At 45.1% G+C, this 23,278-nt stretch overlaps 1 protein-coding gene across 1 annotated transcript; it reads left to right on the top strand.

The window, feature by feature from the left end:
* The first annotated feature begins 3,033 nt into the window (after positions 1-3,033).
* Positions 3,034-23,272, top strand: PER1 (period circadian regulator 1). The gene is given in 20 exon segments (XM_042474495.1): positions 3,034-3,360; positions 8,773-9,198; positions 9,733-9,831; positions 10,657-10,811; positions 10,961-11,082; positions 11,892-11,990; positions 11,992-12,094; positions 12,400-12,451; positions 12,949-13,106; positions 13,938-14,016; positions 14,420-14,526; positions 14,768-14,921; positions 15,424-15,532; positions 15,631-15,762; positions 16,501-16,609; positions 16,898-17,054; positions 17,855-17,982; positions 18,501-18,701; positions 21,022-21,270; positions 21,682-23,272. Coding segments are annotated over 19 exon segments (3,261 nt in total). The 5' UTR covers positions 3,034-3,360; positions 8,773-8,944; the 3' UTR covers positions 22,476-23,272.
* Positions 23,273-23,278: the final 6 nt, after the last annotated feature.

The raw sequence follows: 23,278 nt of genomic DNA, 5'->3' as shown, positions 1-23,278 counted from the left end.
AAGAGAGTATAAAGGTGTGCCTGTGTGTGTGCTCATTTATCCAGAGAGAGCCAGAGCTGTCAGAGGTGGCTTTGCATCCTTCCTGGCCCTGAAGCCTCCACACAAGCCTAGATAATTTGTGCTAGACAAAGGCAAGTGGAAGACAACATCCGCTGCGCCTTTATTTTCTCTGATTGAAGTTGGAGATCTACAGTAGTCTCAAAATCATTATTTCCCCCCTTCTCAAGTGATCACAGCTGCAGGTCCTGGTGAAAGTGCCCCTCAAATATTTAAGGGATCTATTCTGAGCCGTACCAGAACTGGGTGCAAATAATTATTAGAGATATTTTAATGAATGGCTCACACCTGCATGCTTGTCCCAACTGCTAGCAGCCATGAACACATAACCAGTACCACCAGTTTCCTGTATCCAGTTGGCTCATTTTTAGAAAGAAAGTTCAGGGCAGACAAAGAGGGGGGAAAAAAGATGAGATCTGGATGGGCATAAAAAGACTTTGTAAAAAGGAGTTTCTTTGTCCAAGGTTTTGTTAATTGAAGTATGCCTGTACAATAGTTGCTTGTCTTGTATCCTAGTGTGTATGTGTGGGTTTGTAGTGGGAAGGAAGGGCCTTACTTTCCTCTTGGAAAACCTAGTCTTCTTTAATTTTCTATTAAAAAATCTTTACCGCTTTTACTTCTGGTTAGGAAGAGGATAAAGTGTCTTTCTGCTTAATTTTTCACGTAGAAATGAATCTATTCCATTCACTTCCATCCAGTGACTACAAACCTTCCATTTATGCATGTACTATTCTGCAGTGCCTTTCTGCCCCTCAAAGCCCCCTTTTGCTAACATTTCTACCTGTATGCTAGCTCTTGTACAGCATCTCTTTCCTTACCCCGTATCTCAGAATGAATGCACACAAACCACAAATGGAAATAATTTGTGCTAACTAAACAAACAGTTACATAATATACCTAATTTTTAGGCGTGTGTATGTAATTCTAGACATCAGTGTACAGGAACATGACAAGGAGATGCCTAGTTTCAAAGTGTCTCTGAGCAGAGTCTACTTTCAAAAAAATGTAAAAAATACTTTGGGCTTAAGAAAAATAAATAAAGTGAGTGAAGGCAAACTAAGGCACCGAAAATAGATTTCCAAAGTGTCAGGCAGTACACATGCTGGGATTTAGAAAGATTTTTCAGGAGGGTTTCAAGCCTTTAAACACAGCAATGAGAATAAATCAACCTTGTTCCACTGTGGTGAACAGATTCTTGCTCAGATAACCAGGCTTTGGCATTTTACACTTGAAAACAACTGGGCTGCTATCTGGACCAGCACATTTATGTTGACTCACTGGCCAAGCTTGCAAAATGGTGCCTCTGTTTTCTTCTGTCTGCTACAGAGCCCTGGAAGCCCTTGGCAATTTCCCAGCAGGGAGGACAAATTTGAGCCCAAGTCACAGCACGTTGGTTGACAATCAAAACAAAAATCATTTTAGTGTGAGGGCTTCTTTCTTCTTTGTATATACCTGCTAACCAAATATTGATCTTTCCCCCAGAAGGTGCACAGGCAGATGCTGGAATTGCCTTATCACCAAGTAATGAGGCGAGATGGCCAGTTAACACATACATCTAGAGTCAATATGTTTGTACTATTCCTCTTTGTTTCATCCCTCACCATGCATATATGCCTGGCACCTCTGTGGTGCTTTGTATTTGTGTTTGTGTTACTGAAAGGATTTGGTATTTGTTCTTATCAGAGTAGGTTTCAATGAACTCCGAGGCCCTGTTGTATTTTCATGACTGTTTCATTTGTGAGCGGTCTCCTTCTCCCCTCTGGCTTTTCCATGTATTTCTGTTTTCCCCAGATTGTTCAGCACTGCAAAAGAAATAGAATCAATATTCTTTTGCCTAGTCTCTTTTTAGCCCCAATAAGAAATTAAACCCATCCATCAAAGGGAATCACCAGGAGGAGTTCAAAGTAAAAATTGTGACACCCTTTAAATGTTGAAAGTCTAGCTGGGTTGCATCTGCACTGCAGAAATAATCCAATTTGACACCACTTTAACTGCCATGGCTTAATGCTGTGAATTCTGGGCACTGTAGTTTTGTGAGATATTTAGCCTTCTCTGTCAGAGAGCTCTAGTGCCACAACAAACTACAAATCCCAGGACTCCATAGCATGGTAAAAGTGATGTCAAACTTTATGCAGAAAATCTCACTTGTTACTGTTGCTAACAACTGCTTTTGCTACTCTTAATTTTAGCATTTACTTTACTTAGTATACATACAAAGTATGTATACTAAGTAAACATTTACCTAACGCTGCCTATGACATGACAGTGGGCACTAGATGGGCAAAAGGGAGAGAATAGAGGAGAAGTGCAAAATGAAGGGAGGAATGGAATAAAGGAAGAGTTGGGGCAGCTAGGATGAAGTGAGAAAGCCAGCATGGCATAGTGGTTTGAGTGTTGGACTATGACTCTGGAAATCAGGGTCCAAATCCTGACTCAGTCATAGAAACCCACTGGGTGACCCTGAAGGAGTCACACACTCTCAGTCCCAGAAAAAGCATGGTGCTTGTGCATTGGACTAGGATGCTTGCAGACCACGGTTTGAATCCTAGATTGGCCATGGAAGCCCACTGGGTTGCACACTCTCAGGTTCAGAGGATTCCCTCTGAAGAAGCTTGCCAAGCAAAGGTTGGCCTTAGTGTCTTCATAAGCCAGGAACAACTTGAAGGCACACAAGAACAACAGAGTTTGGGAAATCCTTTCTTGAGATATGCGCCTGTTCCTTGTGGTTCCTCAGCTTGTTGCTCTGCCCACCACGGGCTTGGCATCTGCCTCCTCCAGGCTGCTGCATGCATGCCTGCTGCTCCCTTCCCTGGATGGTTCCTTGGTGAATGGCAGGCCTCCGGTGGAAGCGATTATGCAGTTGGCATCTCGCTCTCTGATTGGCCCAGCCATCTGGCCAATGAGGGCCTCCCAGGGACCTCTGGTGGCAGCACCACCGTCCACGTGCGGAGTGTGTAACTGTGGGCTTACTGACATCACCACACTCCTGCCCAGTCCTGCTCCGCCTTCCACTTACACAATGCACTGCTTCTCCGCCTGCTCTGTTAAGAGCCAGACGCTGTTCCGAAGGGAAGGCTAACTCCACTCCACCTGTTCACAGCCCCTCGTCGTCGTAGCCGTGGGTCGGTCTGCTGGTTACCCCACTTTCTGTTTTGCAAGTGGGCTGGAGGCGAAAGGATGTATTTGGTCAGCAGCAGAGTCACCACTGGCTGGTCCAGAGGAACCGGAGACCAATTCTTCCCATCACAGGAGTGTGTCGGCTAACCTCTCTGCAGAGGCAGGACCTGCGCTTTCGTTCCATGGGTGAGTAAACTAGAAGGTCTTTTGCTTAATAGAGACCCTCTTAGGTTCTCTCTCACCCTTTTGCAAAAGTGGCTTCCACTCTTTTCCTGTACTGCTTTGGCTAGTTTAGTGTGCATCCACACTGCAGAGATAATCTGGTTTGACATCATTTTAACTGCTGTGGCTCCATACGATGGAGCTCTGGTGCTACAACGAACTATGAGTCCCAGAATTCTATCACATGGAGCCACGGCAGTTAAAGCAGTGTCAAACTGGATTATTTCTGCAGTGTGGATGCATTCTTCTGCACTACCTAAAGGTTCCACAGTGGCGGGCGACCTGCCTCGGTCACGTGGGCCAGCATGGAACGAAATGTTCCCTTTCTTTTGGCTTGGTAATCCGCCTTGCTTTGCCCTGGCTATGTAGGCGGTTCTCTCGGCAGCACATGAGTTTGCATGTGTTGCAGGCAGAAAAGGGGAGTGTCCTTTTTTCCACAAGTGAGAGAGAGAGAACGGCTGCTGGGCAACGTTTGGGAAGGTGATGTGGGCCAGCTCTGCAGGGTGACTGTAGCCAGCTCTGTGCTCCTGCTCTGGGATTTCTCTGCTGCTGAAGGGAGGGACCCTGTGGAGGGAATCTGCTTGGCCTGCAGTACAGCTTTCGGGTCATGGATGGTGTATTTTACAAAGGACCACACTTGTGGTTCTCTTCTGGTGATCCTGTCTGCTGCTTTGATGAAGGTTGGTCCAAAATGTGAGACCTCCGTTTTTGTTTTCCTCTCTCTCTTCCTCTTTTGCATGGGGAACAAGGGTGGGAGAATTTGAATTTGAGGGAGATGGGGGAGTATGGTAACTTGCTGATTTCTTTATACAAGGAGAAAAGGGGTGAGGAACCTTGAAATGATTTCCACACTATGAAACAGCTTTCCCCAGTCAAATGCCTTCCAGATATGTTGGTCTACAACTCCCAACACCCCCTGAAGGGAGTTGCAGTCCAACACATCTGGAGAATGCCCAGTAGGAAGAGCTTGCTGGTCTGTTGTTCCTTCTGTGTATATCTGTGTCTCTGGCTTTGTATTTGCTGATAGATAGTCATAGTGTAGGTTGTCTTTGACAAAGAGTTTCTGTTGAATCCTAAGGAGTGTTGTTCTTGTTGCGTTGTTGTGTGCCTTCAAGTTACTTATGACAACCTTAAGGTGAGCCTATTGGGTTTTTCTTGGCAAGTTTTTTTCAGAGGGGGTTTGCCATTGCCCTCTTGTGAGGCTGAGACTATGTGACTTACTCAGGGTCACCCAGTGAGTTTACATGGCAGAACTGGGATATAATCCCTGGTCTCCAAAATCCTAGTCCAACACATTGCTGGCTCTTAAAACTGCTTAGGAATGGCTCTAAACTACAAGTTAGTTTTGAGAGAATGTATTTTCTTTGCTGTCACATTTTCCCCATCTCACAAGACTTTGATTCTGACAAGGCTGTGATTTCTTTTTAATATGCAAAACCAATTAAAAGCTTGTAGTCTCATCAGTATTCACTTTTTTATCCATTTATCTAGCATTAGTTGGTATCATTTTCATGCAGTTTGGATGCAGGGGCAAATCATGGGGTGGGTCTTGTTTGTTAGTTTTTGATACAAACAAACCACATAGTAGTCCAAAGCATATCTGCAAAGCCACTTCAAAACAGAGGGGTTTGATTCTGGTTTGCCAGTGGATTGCAACCTCCATCTTGTCAGTTTAGATGCTAGGATAAAACTGTCTAGCAGTGGCTGCATCAAGAGAAAATGTTTGTTCTTTTTCCTGTAATTATGTTTGCCATGAAGTATATGTTATGACAATAATGACAATGCTGCTCCTGATAATAATGATGATGGTGATGATAACTGTACTTGGATAGTACGTCAGAGGCTTAACACAAACACCTCTTCCAGTGTTCAAAATTGCCGTTCCTGGCTACCTCTGTGCTGTTCTGCCCTGACACAACTATGTGTGAATTTTGCTTGTTACTCTTTGGATACCTGTGGCTTTGCTTACGATGTGTTTCTACAGCACTTCCACTTCCGCATTGTTTTGGCAATGAGCTCCCAGCTTTGTGGTCGCTAGCAGCTCCTCCTACTGTAACTTGTATGGCTTGTTTTCGTAGAGTAGCACATGATAACTGTTGCCCTGTGCCACTGAAGCTCTTCTGGAAAACTTATGGCAGATGGTACAAGAACTGACCAGCAGTTTGATGGTTTACTGATCTGTTTATTTTTTCTTGAAAGGTAAGTGAATGGAGGAGGAGAAGCAGGAAAATAAGAAGAAACTACTTCTGTTTGCAATGCTAACCTGGATGTTTTTAAAAATACTTTTTTCTTAAATATCTACATGTTTTTTTAAACAAGGGATTAATCTACAATACTTAAACTTTGTTTTAATGTCATGTGAAATTGTAAAACAGGTTTTTGCTTATGAAAGCAGATGTCAGAAAGCAGTTAAGGTGCACAAGAGGATTTCTGTTGCTTTTGTTCATCAGACAACTTATCAGGAATTTAAAATGCTGATCAAGTCACTTCCACTGCAGTTTAGCTTTCTCAGGAGCCTTGTGTATCTGTTGTATCATCCAGGGAATAAATTTGTTGCGAGCTGTTCAGCATTGAAGTAAAACATTAGTAAAAATGCAAATCCCTTCTTGAATAAGTGCCCTTAAAATTCTGGCGTTCTGGTCCCAAGAGACAAGATGTTTTATGTCTTTCATTGTTTTAGTGTAATTTCATGTGAGCTTCATGCAGAAGGAAAAAGCTCTCTGGGAATCCAAATTTGCACTGTGGTCTAAAATGATAGTTTCTTTGTGCTGAAACACAAAGGGATGTAAAACTCTGACTTCAAATGCTGCCGCTTAGAATTCAAGAATGCATTTCTAAAGTCTAAACTTAATGGATTTTTTAAAAAAAAATGCAAACATCTTCAAAGTGAAAGTGCAAAGTGAGAAGAGAGGGCAAACGCATGCTTCTTTTGCAGTGGTGAAATGTTCATTCTGTTCATCTGCCAGGATCCTGAGTTTCTGTGATCTCTTTGTGGCAGAGATACGCAGTGTGGACCTCCAGATGTGGTTGGACTGCAACTCCCAGCACTCCTCACAATTGGCTGTGCTTAGTCCAGATACATCTGAAGTGCTAAAAGATGCTCAGCCATGCTGTACAGATTTGGGGTGGATGGTCAAGCTTTCCTCTGAACTTGGTAGTTGTGGTCACTAGGACAATACAGAATCCTACTTTCAGGCATTGGCAAGATGAATAATATTACCTTCACTCAAAGGAATACCATTTTTGTCCTTCTGAAAGCTGATGCCTATCAAAACATAAGTGCACACTTTGTTGGAGAAGGTGAGCAGTGCCGATTAGAAATGGTCTTTAAAATAGGAATCTAAGCATAGATGTACCAAGGTGGCCCCTGGGGGCAAGGGGAGATACCCCTTTTAGCAGATTGAACACTGGATGCATCAGCTTTGCCATAAGCCATTTGTAAACAAGAATCTGTTCTGTATTTTAGATTAAAAATAGTAAGCAACCAAAATTAGAAAGGGGCAAGTATAGCACAGCTAGGACAATAGCCAGTCAAGCCTAGAGACCTTTCTGAGAAATAGGAGCCATGTGTGTTGCAGGTTGCAAAGCATTTCTTTCTTTCTTTTGAAGTACTGGCACTTAGACTTAGGTAGTTTAAATGGGGGCCCAAGGGAATTAAGATACAATTAAATACTACTTAAAAACCTGGCTTCTACTGAATGGAAAAGGGGAAGATGGAGGGAACTGGGCCACGATTGCTATGCCAATCCTTTCAAATATTTCCAGTTTACTGTGGAATCAAGTTGAACGAATGATCAAAGCATGTGTCTCTAATCCTCCCTTCCTCCCTGCAGTGAGTTTCTTCATATACTAGGGGTTAGGATATGGTTTACAATATTTCTGTTTTCTTTTTGTTACACTGAGATAAAGGGGGTGAAGGATTGTGAATGCAACTCAAACATGGAGGTGCAACTATAGGGAAAGCTCCTCCTGTTAAATTTCTGCCAAGTGGACGGCTGTTGAAGACAAGGCTGCATCTGCACTGCAAAATAATGCAGATTGACAACACTTTAACTATCATGGTTCCAGCCAATGTAATCCTGGGATTTGTAGTTTGTTGTGGTGTCAGAGTTCTCTGAAGAGAAGGCTAAATATCTCACAAAACTACAAACTGAGCCAAGGCAGTCAAAGCAGTGTCAAAGTGGATTATTTCTGCAGTGCAGATGCTCCCAAAGTTGTCCCTGCTTTGGGGGGAATCAAATAATTTGATGGGGTTGGGAAGGCAGTTCATCAAATGGGGAGATTAGGTTAATAATATTGAAAGTTTGGAAATTTGTACTTGAGGAGGAAGGATTTAAGAGCCTATTGTCCACTTACGATCTGACCCAATAAGCTGCACATTCCTGGTACTGTCATGCTTGGTTTTGTTTTTAAAACCATTTATTCATAGCGAATTCTTGGCATTCTACACTTGGCAGAGACCTGCCTTATTGCTCTTGATTTAGAAGAGAAGGAGAATTGCGTGTCTTGGCTGTGCCTTCTTTTCTGCCTGGCCTTATATATTTATTTTTCCTTTCAACTTAGCAACAAAGTGCAGTCAGATCGTGCAACTGTAAGGCAGCAGTGAAAGGCAAGGGAAGCTTTCACACTTGCTAAGGGCTGTCCATTCTTGCTATGGTTTGTTGACTATTGCAGTATGCTCTCTGATGGAGAAATGGGATGTGAAAGAACAGAAGAATAACGGAACAGAAAAGGGTTGACACATCCCAGCAGAAAGCAAGAGTCAGAAATCAGATGTGGCAAAGGGAGATGGAATAAAAAGTTCTTAGGAATACTCTCATATTCCCTCACCATTTCCTCCATCCAAAAGAGGGAGAAGTTGATCCACCCATTCAATCATAGAACTTAGAAAAGCTATTTCGGAGGAGCTACAGCTGGCTGAGAAGGGGGTTCTGGGAGCTGTAGCTCATCCAAAATAACTTTGTGACATCTTCACCTCTCAAACACCTGAATGCTAGTTTGTGTGCATTATAAGAAGGTTGGTGATTGCTTCTGATACTAGGTCAGATAAAATTGGCCATTGATGCCATTACTGTGTTTTGGCTTCAGCCTGTAGCAGGAGACACCTGATGCTTATTGAGTGACTTATTTAGTGACTTGGCAGCCAGATTCTGCCCACAGTTCCACATGGAGGGTTCACCACAACAGGCGATCAGGGTAGCTTTTCCAAGGCAGCCAATCTCATGTTTCAGGCTTTGTATCCAGAAGCACCTGCCCACTGTGTCTGATGCAGGCACCTGGGGCTCACTTCATAGCATACTTGATGTCCCATTTGATCCCCACTTGTTAGAGAATTAATTTCACACTTTGTTTTGTACCTTTACTCTCACCTTGTAGGTGTTTCCTAAGACGTCTTTCTCCTTTGATCAAGCACCTGTTTGGATAACTCAAGCTAAAGAGGAATCCCCTTTCTCCAGAAAAGTCTTCTGCTTCAGCAGTTGGTGGATTTCCAACCTTTCCCACCTTTTCCCTCCATTTCCTTGAAGAGACCCATGCCCCAGAACTGATCATGACCACTGGCTGTGAGCCTGGGCAAAACCCCTTTGAGGGTGGAGGAGGTAACGGAGGCAGTAGCTCTGGAGCCCCCCGGAGAGCCAGGGCCCAGCGAGGGGGTGAAGCACAAGGCCAAGCCAATGATGATATGGACATCAATAGCAATGGCTCTAGCGGCAATGAGTCACATGGTGACTCCCACAGCAGCTCCCACAGCAGTGGCAACGGCAAAGACTCAGCCCTGCTGGAGACCACAGAAAGCAACAAGAGGTACTATGCATTGGGATTGGAGTTGGGTGAGAGTAGTGCTGGTCTTCTTCAGGCAGGGAATTCTAATTGCAGTTGTCCTACGAAGAACAAAATTTAGGAACTTCCTTGTTTTTAAGAGCAACATTCTTTTAAAAACTGGCATTGGAAGTCTGTGTTCAAATCTTCTTAATTGTAGTTGACTTCTTCACTGTGCTTCTGCTTTGTTCTGTGAACATTTCCCTGGCCTAGGGCTATTCCGAAGTTTGGGATAACAACTTCCACCTTCCCCAGCCTTGGCTGGAGAGGATGAGTGTTGTTATGCAACATATCCAGAGGGTAACAAGGTAGGGATTGTTGCTTTCCTTTCCTTAGTGAACATCCATTACACTCTTTCTTTGTGTATGACAATGTGGTGGTTGCCCCAACAGCTTGAGAAGTTAGTCCCTTGTGGAGTCAGTGGATTTATTGTGTTAGCGTGCATCATTTGTCACAGAACACACTTTCACTGGCTTCCCAGATTGGCTAAATAAACCTGTGTTCTGCATCTCTCCTCAGCTCCAACTCCCAAAGTCCATCTCCTCCCAGCAGCTCCATTGCTTACAGCCTTCTGAGTGCAAGCTCTGAACAAGACAACCCATCGACCAGCGGTTGCAGGTAAGCAAGGGCTTGGTAAGCATGGGGCGTGGCGGGGGGGACAATCCTAGGCCTGGTACACATGGGCACTTTGTGGCATGGCAGTGGCAGTTTTAGGGTTTGGGAGCGCACAGCGACCTCTCACTCCCAAACCCTAATACATCATGGTGGCCTCCCATCCATACAGACGTCGCTGGCCAGAAGTAGCATCACGGTGGCACCCCTTCGTGCTTGTGACACTGCTGTGCAGTGTTGCTCTGCAGTTTGATTGCCACGGCAATTCTACACCGCAAAGAGGGGCGGTGTTTTGCCACCGGTTTGTACTGGCCCTTATATTCTCTTGGGAGGCCATATTTAGATATGTGGAACAAAACCCACCAAATTCTTTAGAATGGACAACTGAAATGTTTGTTGGAGGGTGGGTGATCATCTTTAAAATGTGCATCCATTTTTCATGTTCTTTCCTTTAAAGTTGATCATACTGGAAATATGCACAATTGAGAGGCTGTTGAGAAGGGTCTTTTACATGGATTGCCCAGCTAAAATTGAATTGGGGAAAAAGTTGACTATATAAGTTTTGTTTGAGGTTTTTAACTCCAGACTGGCATTTTGACTTTTTTGGAAAATAAATCTAGCCAACAAATTCTGAGTTGGTTTGATTTCTTTCTACATCAGGCCCTCGGAGGAGGGGTGTGTATACATGTACGCACATGTATCAGTTGGACAAGGAGAGAGGGACTTGAGAAGGTCATTTCGGCCAATCTGTGGGAACCACTCCAAGGGGATATGATCTGCTACTGCAGCCGTCATGACTTGAGATGTGTGTTTTAATTCCCGCCACCGCAGCAGTGAACAGTCTGCACGAGTGAAGACCCAGAAAGAGCTGATGAAGGCCCTGAAGGAGATGAAGATCCGGCTGCCCTCTGAGAAACGCAGCAAGGGCAAGTCAGGGACTTTGGCCACCCTGCAGTATGCACTGTCTTGTGTCAAACAGGTCCAAGGTAGGTTCTGTGATCTGTGTCTTTAACTGCCTTTTATAAAGCACAGTAGTCTGGAAATACTCGTTCCTTTGCTGGGTGTCTTAGGACTTTGAGTGTTTTGTCTGTGGATACTCAGGTGCTCCTGTTAATTTTGCTTTCCTTTTCTTTAGCGAGCCAGGATTACTACCAGCAGTGGACCATTGATGACAGCCACCCTTGCAATCTGGACATGTCTTCTTGCACTATTGAGGAGCTAGAAAACATCACCTCAGAGTACACTCTCAAAAACCCTGTGAGTATATGGTCTTGCCCTTTGCTGCTTTCTCTGTTTCCCTCCAATGAAGTCTTGCATCTGTCACTGAAAAAAATTGTCTCTGGGGAATCCAGCATGGGTTTCAAGCATTCACCTGGACACACATGTCCCCTCCTTCAACATTCTCAGAGACGGCACTGTCGACACAGCTGTTGACCCTTGCCTTACTGGGTCAGACCACAGCTCATCTATTCTAGCATCCTGCCATCTTCAGAGGGACTTGCCAGAAGTTGCTGGGATGTTCACAAGCAGAATGCCATTCTCCATTGTTTCTTCCCACTTTATAGTACCCCAGATATGCTGTTTCCCTTTAAGTAGCTGTGGCCAGTAGTCACTGCTAGGCATTTGCCTTCTTTAAAAAATTTTTTTTAAGGCATCTGTTGAGTATTCAAAACAAACTAAAGAATTCAGATTCTCTGAAGATGCCAGCCACAGATGCTGGCGAAACATCAGGAATAAACTCAGATTATACCAGCAGTCCTTTAACATGCAGAGGTCCACATTTCTGTTGTACGTAGTTGACAGTCTGGCCTAAGGTTTCCTTGGCCAGATTTATTTAGAGGAACTTTGCTATTGATTTTTTCTGAAGCTGAGAGAGTGAAACTTGTGGTCACACATTGGGTTTTCATGCCAGTGGAAACAGCTGGGATTGAAATCTAGTCTCCCGGAATCCTACTTCCAACAGTGGAACCACTGTAGCACACTGACTCCACCACATTTGGAGGGATGGGAGATTTCCTCCTTAAAATGGCTTCCATGATACTATACTCTCTGTTTTGCTCTGGAAGGATACCTTCTCTGTGGCCGTTTCTTTCATCACTGGGGAAATTGTCTACATCTCGGACCAGGCAGCCTTCATTCTCCGCTGCAAAAAAGATGTCTTCAAGGGGGGCCAAGTTTGCAGAGTTCCTGGCTCCACAAGATGTCAGCATCTTCTATGGATCTACAGCGCCATACCACTTGCCCTCCTGGAGTGCCTGCACCTCTGCAAGTGAGTGTCTTAGCTGTATCTGAGCTTCTGCTGCACTGTACAAGCTGGCATGTATCCCAAAGCAGGGTCTCAGAGTAGCAGGCAAGAGTTCTCTTTATTTGGATTCTTGTGATATATTTTTCCCAAGTTGTTTCCAAATCCTTTGGGGGGGGAGGGGAGGAAGGCAAGTGTTTTTAAAAAGATATTAATTCTTGAAGCAGCTGAGACAGTGTGTGTGGAATGGGGAGATGTCAAATGAAAGATAGAACTGTTTTCAAATGTATCTCAGTTGATCCCTATTCTTCCAACTAAATCTTTTCCTCTAGCAGCTGCTGCGATGGATTACACCCAAGAGAAATCTGTCTTCTGTCGTATCAGGTGAGTTTTGTCTTCATCAGACCCTTTGGTTACATCCATAGCATTCTTGAAGATGGCAGGATTTGAACTTTGCACATAGCAGAGGGAACCTGATTTTTTTAAAAAAATCCTGATTAAACATTCTACAAAATAATGACTGTGGCCAGAAGAGACCCAAGAATTTTACTGGATTCTTAAAAGTTTTACAGAAAGGATAAACTTAGCCAAAGGCCACAAAGAGAAAATGCCCCAGAGTCCAGCTGGGTAGAGAGAATTCCTACCCACTATTTAGCTGGTGACAAAGTGGAACAGTTACTCCCTCCCTCCCCCTTCTTTCTGTTTCATGGATGACTTTGGCATCCTCCAAACCCAGGGCGGTTGGGTGGAAAGCGTGGAGTGAGGGGCGGGTGGACAGGCATTTCATGTGGCCTCCTAGGTTCCCAAACCACGTCTGGTCTCTTGCTGTTCTGCTCCCTCCTGGTTGTCCTGGTCTCCTCTGGCCTCTGGTCTTATTGCAGGCATTTGTTTCTCAGCGGAGGCCACGAGAGCGGGCGCAAACTGCGCTACTACCCTTTCCGGCTTACCCCCTACTTGACCAAAGTGCGCGACTCAGACAGTGCCGAGGGACGGCCCTGCTGCCTGCTCATTGCAGAGCGCATTCATTCAGGCTATGAAGGTAAGAGAGAGCCAGCATATGTTTTGTGAGTGTGTGGGAGAGAGATATGGGGAATTCATCTCTCCAAGCAGTATGTAGAAGCCAAAATAACAAAAGGCTATTTTACTTTGGACATATCTTGAGATAACAGATTCTTTGGAAAATATTCTCACTCTGGGAAAAGGTAGAAGGCAATAGGAAAAGAAGAAAGCCACATTACAGATGGATTGGTTCCATGAAAGAGCCAGTGGCAGCCCTGAGCTTTCAAGACCTGAACAGGGCTCTTGATGACTGGAGCTCTTGGAGGGCTCTCATTCATAGGTTTGCCACAGGTTGAAGCTGAGTTGGCGGCATGTAACAACTACCACCACTATTACCACAGGTTGTTTTTTTTTAAAGATTTCTGACAGAGAGTGGAAAACAGATGCCCCTTCAGCAGCCTACAGCTTACTGGCTATTTCTCCTTTATCAGGATGTCCCTTCTTAGCTGCTCATTTCAGTTTACAACAGCCTTTTGTTGCTTGGAGCCCATTTTGGAATTAAATTTAAACCATGTGCTGTCCAGTCTGACCACAAGATGGCAGGAGAGAGTTGTCATGGGAGAAGTGGAAGAAGACTGAACTGTAAGATAAAGAGAAAACTCCCAAGGCCTCCATCCCCAGCCCCAGATTTTTAGTTGTTTGGAGAAGCCAGAATCTGGGATATCCCCAGGAAGTTTGCTGGGGTTATAAGAGTATGGAGAGGAAAAACCAGAAAGATTGCAAAAGTTTTTAAAGCCTGATTGTCTATGTCTATGTTAGTCTTTGGTTCCTGGAATGCCTTCCTTGAACTATGTTGTGCTTTATGCTTTAGCTCCCAGAATCCCCCCTGATAAGAGAATCTTCACCACCAGACACACCCCCAGCTGTCTATTTCAGGATGTGGATGAACGGTAAGAATCTGGAATTCAAACAGGAGAGATGAGGTGATGTATGGGGGGAGAGAGGTCCTGGCAGGTAGTTCTAGCTTTGTCTTCTAGAAGTGGAAAAGCTTAAAAGGTGCATTTCCCCCTGTGCTTGAGAGAGGTGTCTCCTGAGCAAGAATGCCAAATTTCATGGAAGCAAGAGAAGAATTGTACATCTGTTATCTTGCTCTCCCCATGTCAGACTTTAGGCTAAGGATATAGGCGAAAACTTTTGTTGTATGTGGCTCTGTTCCACTTGAACCATCTGAGTGAATTGTTCCACTTGTAGAGTTATGATAATGAAAGTTCTGCAGAGGATAGTTTTTCCTTTCCTTTCCTTCTTTTTGCAGATTGTTTACAACCACTTTCTTCTCCTTTTTTTGTTTTAAAGAGCTGCTCCTCTGCTAGGCTATCTTCCTCAGGACCTGATTGGAACCCCTGTCCTTTTCTACCTGCACCCTGAGGATCGGCCTCTTATGCTGGCCATACACAAAAAAAGTAAGCATAAAAACCAAAGAGCTCAGTAGGACAGGGAAGGGTGGATTGTTTGTTTTTGCAGACCTAAAACTCTATCTGATTGTATCCAATTGTCAGTTTTCATTAGGAAATCTAGTAAATAATCTATCTGAAATTTTCACTCCTGAGTCAAAATTCTATGTAAAGCAATTTTCCAGCCCAAAGGCCCCTTGATGGTAATACTGGTTACTTTTCCTTCTTTTCACCCTCTCCTATTTCTCAGTTTTGCAGTATGGCGGCCAGCCCTTTGACCATTCACCCATTCGTTTCTGTGCTTGCAATGGTGAATACGTCACCATTGACACCAGCTGGTCCAGTTTCGTTAACCCCTGGAGCCGCAAAGTCTCTTTCATCATGGGAAGGCACAAAGTGCGGACGTGAGTAGCCAGTCCCTGGAGTGTGTATGTGTGTTTATAAAGTGGTGAAGGAACAGATTTATTTCAAAATGGGAAACTTAAGCTATCCTGGAGAGAAAGAGAAGGGATGGCTTTTATGTGCCAGAGGAAGCCAGAAGTAGAATGTTTCTTGTCATAATCTGCTAGATTGCAGAACAGAAGGTGACTTGGTTCTGCTCCACAGGGCCGGATGTTCCTTTGGGGCAAGATGAAAGCAGCAATGGTGGCAGGTGGGCAAGGATTGACAAAGATGTAGCTCTCATGAGCCTGAGGACTTGCAGAGGGGATTTCTTAGCTTGCAAAGATAATAATAGTAATAATATATGTATTTATAGCCCACCCAATCACAAAGTTGGGCCAGAGTAACTGAAAAATAGTGAGGAGAGGGCAATGACTGGAATGCCCCAAAGCAGAATCTCTTTGCTTCTTGAAAGAAAGCCTTACACCCCTCTGATTCCATTCCTCTCCCACTTGCATTCTCCAGTGGCCCCCTCAATGAGGACGTCTTCACAGCCCCCAAGGTCCCGAAGGCAAAGCCAATGGAAATGGACATCCAGGAACTGTCAGAGCAGATTCACCGACTCCTGCTACAGGTGAGGAACTCCCTCCTGCTCCTTTGCTTGGCTTCTCCTTCCTGGAAGCCTCAGCTCTTCTTCCATGTCATTATCCTGCTCTGTCTCCCTCTTTGCAGCCAGTACACAGCAATGGATCCGCAGGTCTTTGCAGCATGGGCAGTAATGCTTCTCATGAGCAGTTCCTGAGCATCGCCTCATCTAGCGACAGCAACAGTATCCCTAATGAGGAGGCACAAGCAATTCGGCCGGTGAGTGTAGTAGAAGTTGGGGTGTCCATCATAGAGGGCTTATTCAGATGGAGCACATGATTCTGGGAGAGCCAGTGTGGTGTGCTAGTTTGAGTGCTGGACCACAGCTCTGGAGACCAGGGTTCGAATTCCACTCAGCTAGGGCAATTCACACTCCCTCAACCTCAAAGGGAGGCAACGGCTAACCCCCCCCCCCACACACACACACACAAACAAATCTTGCCAAGAAAATCTTGTGATGAATTCACCTAAGGGTGCCCTAAATTGGAAATGACTTGAAGGTACACAGTAACAATAAAGCTTCCGAAGTTTACATGAGGAGTTTTGACTTTTGTTCTGGAAGACTTGGCATTCTGTTTGCATCCACCAGGCAAATTTCACTCTGCTCCCATCTGTAATATGGGAGTAATGACTTGTGGGGGGAAAATGAATGAAATGTGCCTCTTAGCTTTAATAGAGGCAAGAGATTTAGTGTGATGATGACAAGAGTCCAGCTGCACATTATAAATAGATTGCCCAGCCAAGTACCTGAGCAAATTATCACTGCAATATACACACCCCTTAAGAGTTTTGTAAAGTTAGGTGAAAAGGAACAATTGGAGGTTCATCCCACAGGTTCCTGTGGACAGGAAAATGTATACTAGAGCTGGGTACTCCTGAAATGGCTTCACCTTGGGGAAGAGGAGTTTGTGGAGGAGCCTGTGAGCTGATCGAATGATTTCTTTGTCTTGATCCCAGATGACTTTCCAGGAGATCTGCAAAGATGTGCATATGGTGAAGAACCAGGGCCAGCAGGTCTTCATTGAATCCAGAGTCAAACCACAGCCTCCCAAACATTCCCAGCAAGGTGAGATGATCAGCAGCCACTTGTGTTTGCTTTTAACTAACAGCACTCCCATCCCAGTGCTATTCTGTGCCCTTATGTTTGACGCCTGTGTCTTCTGGGTTCTCCTTTTGCCACTTTGCTTATTTCTGACATGGGAGTTGCCAAAGACAAGATCTCCTGGCAGTGCTTGATGGAGCTTTGGCAGACAGAAGTTGGTGGGGGGCTGCCAAGGGAGCTTGCCATTCCCCTCTGCTGTGAGGAGCATCAGCTGTAGCTCTCACACTCCTTCTCCTGCCTGTCCCTTTCTAGCTCTGGAAGTGCCAATCAGCCGCAGCATCCAGCCTTTGGAAACCCTGCAGGACTTGGAGAGAAGGTCAGGGAAGGCAGCCACCTCTGAGGAGTCGGTGAGGAAAGAGCCCTCCAACTATTCCTACCAGCAGATCAACTGCCTGGATGGCATCATAAGGTGAGGTCTGAAGAGGATTTCAAGGAACTGTTCCACCATAGAGAAGAATTATATGCAAGTCAAATGGAAACAGAGTACTTGAGCCTAAGTTGATTCACCACTAGACCAATATGAATTTGCTGGAAGGAATTATTTATCTGAAAACAACCACTGTATATACTCAACTATAAGTCAACCTCATAAGTCAAGGTCAGGTTTTGGGGCCAAAATTATGGATTTTGCTATGACCCATGGTAGGTCGAGGGTAAAACTTGGAAGCTCCTTCAGTGTGTATGTGTGTGTATGTGTATGACAAGAGAGACTCTCATTGATGCTTTTCATCATTTCAGCTTTCGTTTCAGCCAGAGGTGTAGGCGGGAGGGGGACTCTTAAACAGCAGTATCAGTCAGTCACCTAGGACTCTTTCTGCTTGGCTTTTTCTTGCTAAACTACTTATAGACGAGTATATACAGTATACCAAGATTTTTGGTTAGGGTCTTAGAGATGCAGAGCAGGTGAAGTGATATTACTTGTGGTGGTTCCTCCCTGGGGTTACACAGAACTCTTCAGTGGTGTTTTTTAAAAGGCTGTCTGGTTAATAGCTCTGTGAATCTGTAATGTGCCCACCATCTCCTTCCCTGTTTGGATCTCCTGTTACTATTTGAGACCAGTCCTGCTATTACTTTTCTAATTTTCTGACTGCAAATAGTGATGTGGAAGAGATAGATATAGTTTTTTGAGTTTCCCCCAAGGTGTAGGCTATTCACCTCTACTAATCTCTCTCTGCTCTGCATTATTGTTTTTATCTTCCCTTAAAATAGATATCTGGAGAGCTGCTATATTCCAAGTCGCGTGAAGCGGAAATGTGGCTCCTCCTCATATACTACATCCTCAAACTCTGACGACGACAAGCAAAAAGCTGGCGAAGAGGCAGCCTGTTCAAGCAAAGGTGATTCCCTCTCCCTCTCTGTACTTCATAGCAATCTCTAGTGTCCTGCTTGAGTTGCTATTTCCATCCTTCCTGCATGCCCTCCTCAATAAAAGAAAGCAGACAGATTTCCTGCTTCCCCTCTATGCAAGCCCAGCTTTGCTGACTCTTTTTACCTGGAATCTGGATCTTTGTTCTGGCTCTAAGGCTGTTGTATAAAGGGGGAGGGGGTATTAGGTTTAGTGGGTCCATTCTAGGAAGCTGAGCTGCCCACTCATAGCTGGAAGGGCTCTTGATGTTGGCGGTCAGCCAGACGGGTGCTTTTTCCCTGTGCTCCTGCTGCACAATTTCCCTTTCAATTCTGCCAAGCAGGACCCAGCCAGGCTGAACTTCCAAATTCCTTGACGTCCTTCTCATGCCGGTCGGCACTCTTGAGGAGGGGGGGCTCTAGATGCTCCAGCCTTGCCCGTTCACCCCCATTGCCCTCAAATTCACTGCACCATCTCCAAATGCTAATCCACCGTTGTCTTTTTGAACAGATGCACCGGAGGAAATGCTATCGACCCAGGAGAGCCAGTCCAAGAGGGAAGAGCCTGGGACGGCAGCAGCTGCCGTGGCGGGAGGCCCGCTGACTCCGCTGGCCTTGCCTAGCAAAGCCGAGAGCGTGGTCTCCGTGACCAGTCAGTGTAGCTTCAGCAGTACCATCGTCCACGTGGGAGACAAGAAGCCTCCCGAGTCGGGTATGGGAGGGGGATGATGGATTTTTCTGGGCAATGGGAAGTGGGTGGGAAGGGTTGGGGCAGAGTAAGTGGGTGGGTGGGCAGCTTAATGTTGGGGGAATATGGAATGAGTGGGTGGAGGGTTTTTGAAGGATCCATCACTGCTTCCGCTGTGACCTAGGTCTCTTGCTTTCCTGAAGCTTTGAGGCACAAGGAAAAGGAAGATCCCTTTCATGCTGTGCGTATTTGGCTCCTGGAATTCATTGCCACTGGATGTTCTGATGGTCATTTTGCAGACATAACTCCAGACATAAATGGACCTTTCAGATTCTTACCAGCCATTTAAGAGCAACATTGAACCTCTCATGTTCAAAGTCAGTTCCCCTTCCCCATTCTTCATGTCTTGTATAGGAGTTTTCTTGGAATCTCTGACCAGCTGGTGGAAAAGGCCCACACTACTTCTTCATGTAATGTTTCCTTTCAGAGGACCAGAAGTGGAAAATGGCCACAAATGTGGGAATAAGTGTCCTCCATCCTTTTGTCAACCACAAACTTGACCTGAGGCAGCCAGATGGGGACTTAGTTAGGCAAGGGAAAGCATTTAGCTCTTACCCATTGCAGCTTGAAGATGGGCTATTTTCTCTCCGCTTTTTCTTTTTAAATCTGTTACTGGCCAATCTGTACATTTTCAAGGGCAGTAGCAGAAAAGTTTTCTTAGGGAAAACTGAAATTATTTTTGGATTTCTGCTCTTATCAGCCTGTGGGGCATTTGGTTCCTGTTTGGCAACTTCAACTTAGGTGGAATATCAGGCCCCCTTTACCAGGGAGAGGTCTTCTAAAGCTTCAGCATTTCCGTTTGTGCTGCCCTCTTGGGGATGAGGTTGCCTGCCATGGCATTCCAGGGTTAGCTGAAGAGACAGAGAGGGGCAGGCTTTGTACTTTCATCTAGACTGGCTTCAAATGCTGTCTCATTTTTTCTTCTATTCTGCTTGCACTGCTCTGCCTTCCACTTCTTTCAATAGCATGGTAATATCCAGTGGAATTTAGGCAGATCAGGCAGTCTGAAGAAATTCTGCTTAATTTCTTTCTGTCCCTTTTTTCAATGTTACACCACCCTTGGTGGCTTCATTGCAGACTTACTGCCCTTGTGGGTATATACACATGGGATCATACTCAGGATTGTTGCTGAATGCACTTTCTTTTGTCTCCATCTGACTGCCCTCAGTTGCTAACAGCAATTGGAACATTGCAGCTCACAGTGTTGTATTGATCCTATCTTTCTTGTTAACTTACCGTGGCTGTCAAGATGGGGCTAAAAGGACCAGTTCCAAGATTACATTTCATCCCCCTCAGAGTATGAAGATGGTAGCAGCATTGTCTTCTTGCAGTGATGCCTCTCCTTTGGGGGTCTGCATTACTTTTCTTAGCCTCTATCGTCAGAACAATCTTTCTCCTTAGACATGACTCACTTGGCTCTTTTAACATCCACCCTCTGTGACATAACAGTATGTTCCAGCAAGTTCCAGCTCAGCATACTTTAATTTCCAAGAAGAACATTCACCTGGGTTGCTTTCTTATAATGGTTAGCTGCTAGAACTAACCTCTTGTTTTGAGCCTTTGTGGGTACAAATTTATCATGTCAGAAGGGGGGAAAGTTTAAACACTTGAAATACAAAAGTGGCCTTTTTAGTAATAGGCACAGTTCATGTTATAGATTTTTCCTAGCGAGCAAATCTGCCTGAAATTTAAACCAAAGAATATTTTAAACAGGAACCATATCTTCACAATCTTTTCCCTATCCCAGGATGCAATTTTTTCCAAACTTTTAACTTTGGAAACATATTCTAAAAATGTCTATGGTTGCCTTGTTCTTTTTATTTTTAACCCCTGTGCTGTTTGGAAGCAACAGGAGTGATTGGCAGCTGGAAATGTCAGGAAATTGCTAGAGATGGGCTTGCAGCATCGTTGGAGCAAAGATTCTAATCCTCCCTTCCCCGTTTGTTTCCTTAATGAGCAATACGTTCATATGAATGAGATCTTATTAATACAGCAGTGCCTGAGATTGGAAGCTGGGTTGGATGCTGTGGAGCATGCAGTTAGTAACATAGACTGGTGTTGATTAATCAGAGGGGGGGGGGGGGGGGTAGATCCCAGCATGCATTGAGAGATGGCAGTTTTGTGTGTGTGTGTGTGTTTGTGTCCATTTGTGAGTTTGTTTGTAAGAATGGTTGCATATTATGCTAATAATTAAATACAGATATTTTTATGGAACAGATTACTGTGAGGAGAAAGCAGCTGTCAGACTAATCATGTCCTTCTGCATTTTGTGTCTCTCTCGCAGATATTGTAATGATGGAGGAGGCAGCGCCCAGTGCAACCCCTCCAGTGCCTCCCCCAAGTATGACCCCAGATCGGGAGCAACAGTACCGCAAGGTGGGGCTGACCAAAGAAGTGCTCTCTATCCACACCCAGAAGGAGGAGCAGGCCTTCCTCACACGCTTCAAGGACCTCAGCCAGCTGCATGTCTTCAACTCGCCCTCAGGGCTCAGCTGGCAGGAGCGGCACCATCCTGGGCCCCATGCCAACCGAGGTAATTCTGACCTGGGGGCTGATTCAAGGGTATGAATGGGATTGGGACACCATGCTGAAGTAAGTGTGTCCTTTCTTGACTGCCAAGTCGAGTCCTCTTGTCTTTGGCAAGACATTTTGTGAAATAGGTTCATGTAGATCTCATATGAAAGAGATCTAGAGAAATAAAGATTTGGAAAAGAAGCGTTATAAACTAAAATGAAAGGTATATTTGGTACAGATATAGAAAAGCTGTGGACACAGTATTTTTACTTTTTGGTGCTTTATCCTATATATTTTTTGCTTCTGCCTGTGTTAGTTATTCTTGTTTTCGTTAAAATGTGATGTCGTTTATTGTTTTTGAGATTAGCGTAAAATAAAATGAAAATTTGAAGGGAGTCCGTTCTCCTTACCCTGCCTTCTTTTTTTTTAGGTCCCTCAGGATACCCCAAAGGTCCCCGCCAGGGCACCCGAGGCACAGGGTGTCGTGGAAGGAGCCGGAAGTCCAAAGCCAAGCGTATCAAGCAGAACAAGTCCTCAGACAGCACCAGCTCCCCCCAGAACTCAGCCTCTCCTTCCCACCTCCCTTGTGCCCTTGGCACCACCTCTTGGCCTCCCTCAGGCAACTCACAGGCCAGCCTCCCCACTATGCCTTACCCGACTGTCATGCCCACCTACCCAATTCCTGTCTTTCCCCCTCGACCTGCTGCACCCTCAACCGCTGAACCTGCTCAAAACACTCTACCTGCCCCCCAGTTCTCTGCTCCTCTGGTCACCCCCATGGTGGCCTTAGTCCTGCCGAACTATGTTTTCCCGCAGATGAACAGCCCTCTCCCTCAGTCCTACTTCCCTGGTGGGCCTGTTTTCCCCTTTGCCCCCCAGCCAGGAGGGAGCACAGCAACTCCTGGGCCTGAGGCAGGGACACAGGCACCATCTCGCTCCTCCACCCCACATTCAGTGAGTCAGCCTGAGCGGCCTGAGTCACCCCTCTTTGAGTCGCGCTGCAGTTCCCCATTACAACTGAACCTGCTGCAGATGGAAGAGATGCCGAAGCTGTGTGATCGCCAAGAAGTGGCTGCCAGCAGCCAAACAGGGCCAACAGGAGCACCCACGGACTGGGCTGGTGTGAGTGGTGGGCAGAGCCTAACAAAAGAACTCAACACTCAAAAAGAAACATGTATGGTGAGTTCCATTTGGCTGTCTTCTGGTAAAGAAACTGGGAAGTAGAACTGTGTTTCTGCCTCTGGGTTACAGTCAGTCTTTATGAGTGATGTTCCTTCTTTGGAGCAGGGTTCAGGCTTGGCATATAAAAGAAGGATCAAGTAACCTGAAATCTTAGGACTCTGAGCTTGTAAAAGTTATGCTTTTAAACTACAACCTTTAGAATCCCTAGCCAGTATTGGCTACTGGTTAGAGGAGTCTAGGGATTGTAGTTTAAAGAACTAAGAGTAACTTACCAAGTTGTGCTTGGAATTTGTGCTGCCTTTGACAAACAGAAAATAGGTACTTCTCAGCCTTCTGATCTTAAGGGTTTGGAAAATTTAATTGTTTTGAGGAAACATATTCAGGGGTAGCCATGCTGGCCACATAGTGAAGTAGAAAAACATTCAGAATCTGCAAAACAGTGATACCTTTGGTCAAGCAAACTTTTATGACACTTAAAATCATGTATTTTATGTGGTTTGGTTGGACGAATAAAAGTATCATTGCTTTGTGGATTCTGGATGTTATTGTATTTCACTTGTTTTGAGTTGTGGAACAAATTAGGTTCAGCTTTTCTACCAAAATCTGGAAAATTTCCTATCATGAGGATGTTGGGGAGAGAACAAGTGAGGACATAGAGATTTGGATTTGACAATCACGGAAGGAATAGAAGCTACAGTCATGTGGCTGCTCAGTGGCAGGGAAGCTCTCACTGAATGAAAGAGTTCCCTTTCAAAGCCTTGTTGCTTCTGGCCCCAGGTGATTAAAGACTGGGAGGCAGAGCAGTTTTCATTCTCCATGGGGAAGAAAGCAGCCAAGCACAAGGG

This window comes from Sceloporus undulatus, chromosome 6 (assembly GCF_019175285.1).
Source record: "Sceloporus undulatus isolate JIND9_A2432 ecotype Alabama chromosome 6, SceUnd_v1.1, whole genome shotgun sequence".
NCBI lineage: Eukaryota > Metazoa > Chordata > Lepidosauria > Squamata > Phrynosomatidae > Sceloporus > Sceloporus undulatus.
The sequence above is the reverse complement of the archived record's forward strand: the minus strand, read 5'-3'. Positions and strand labels throughout refer to the sequence as shown.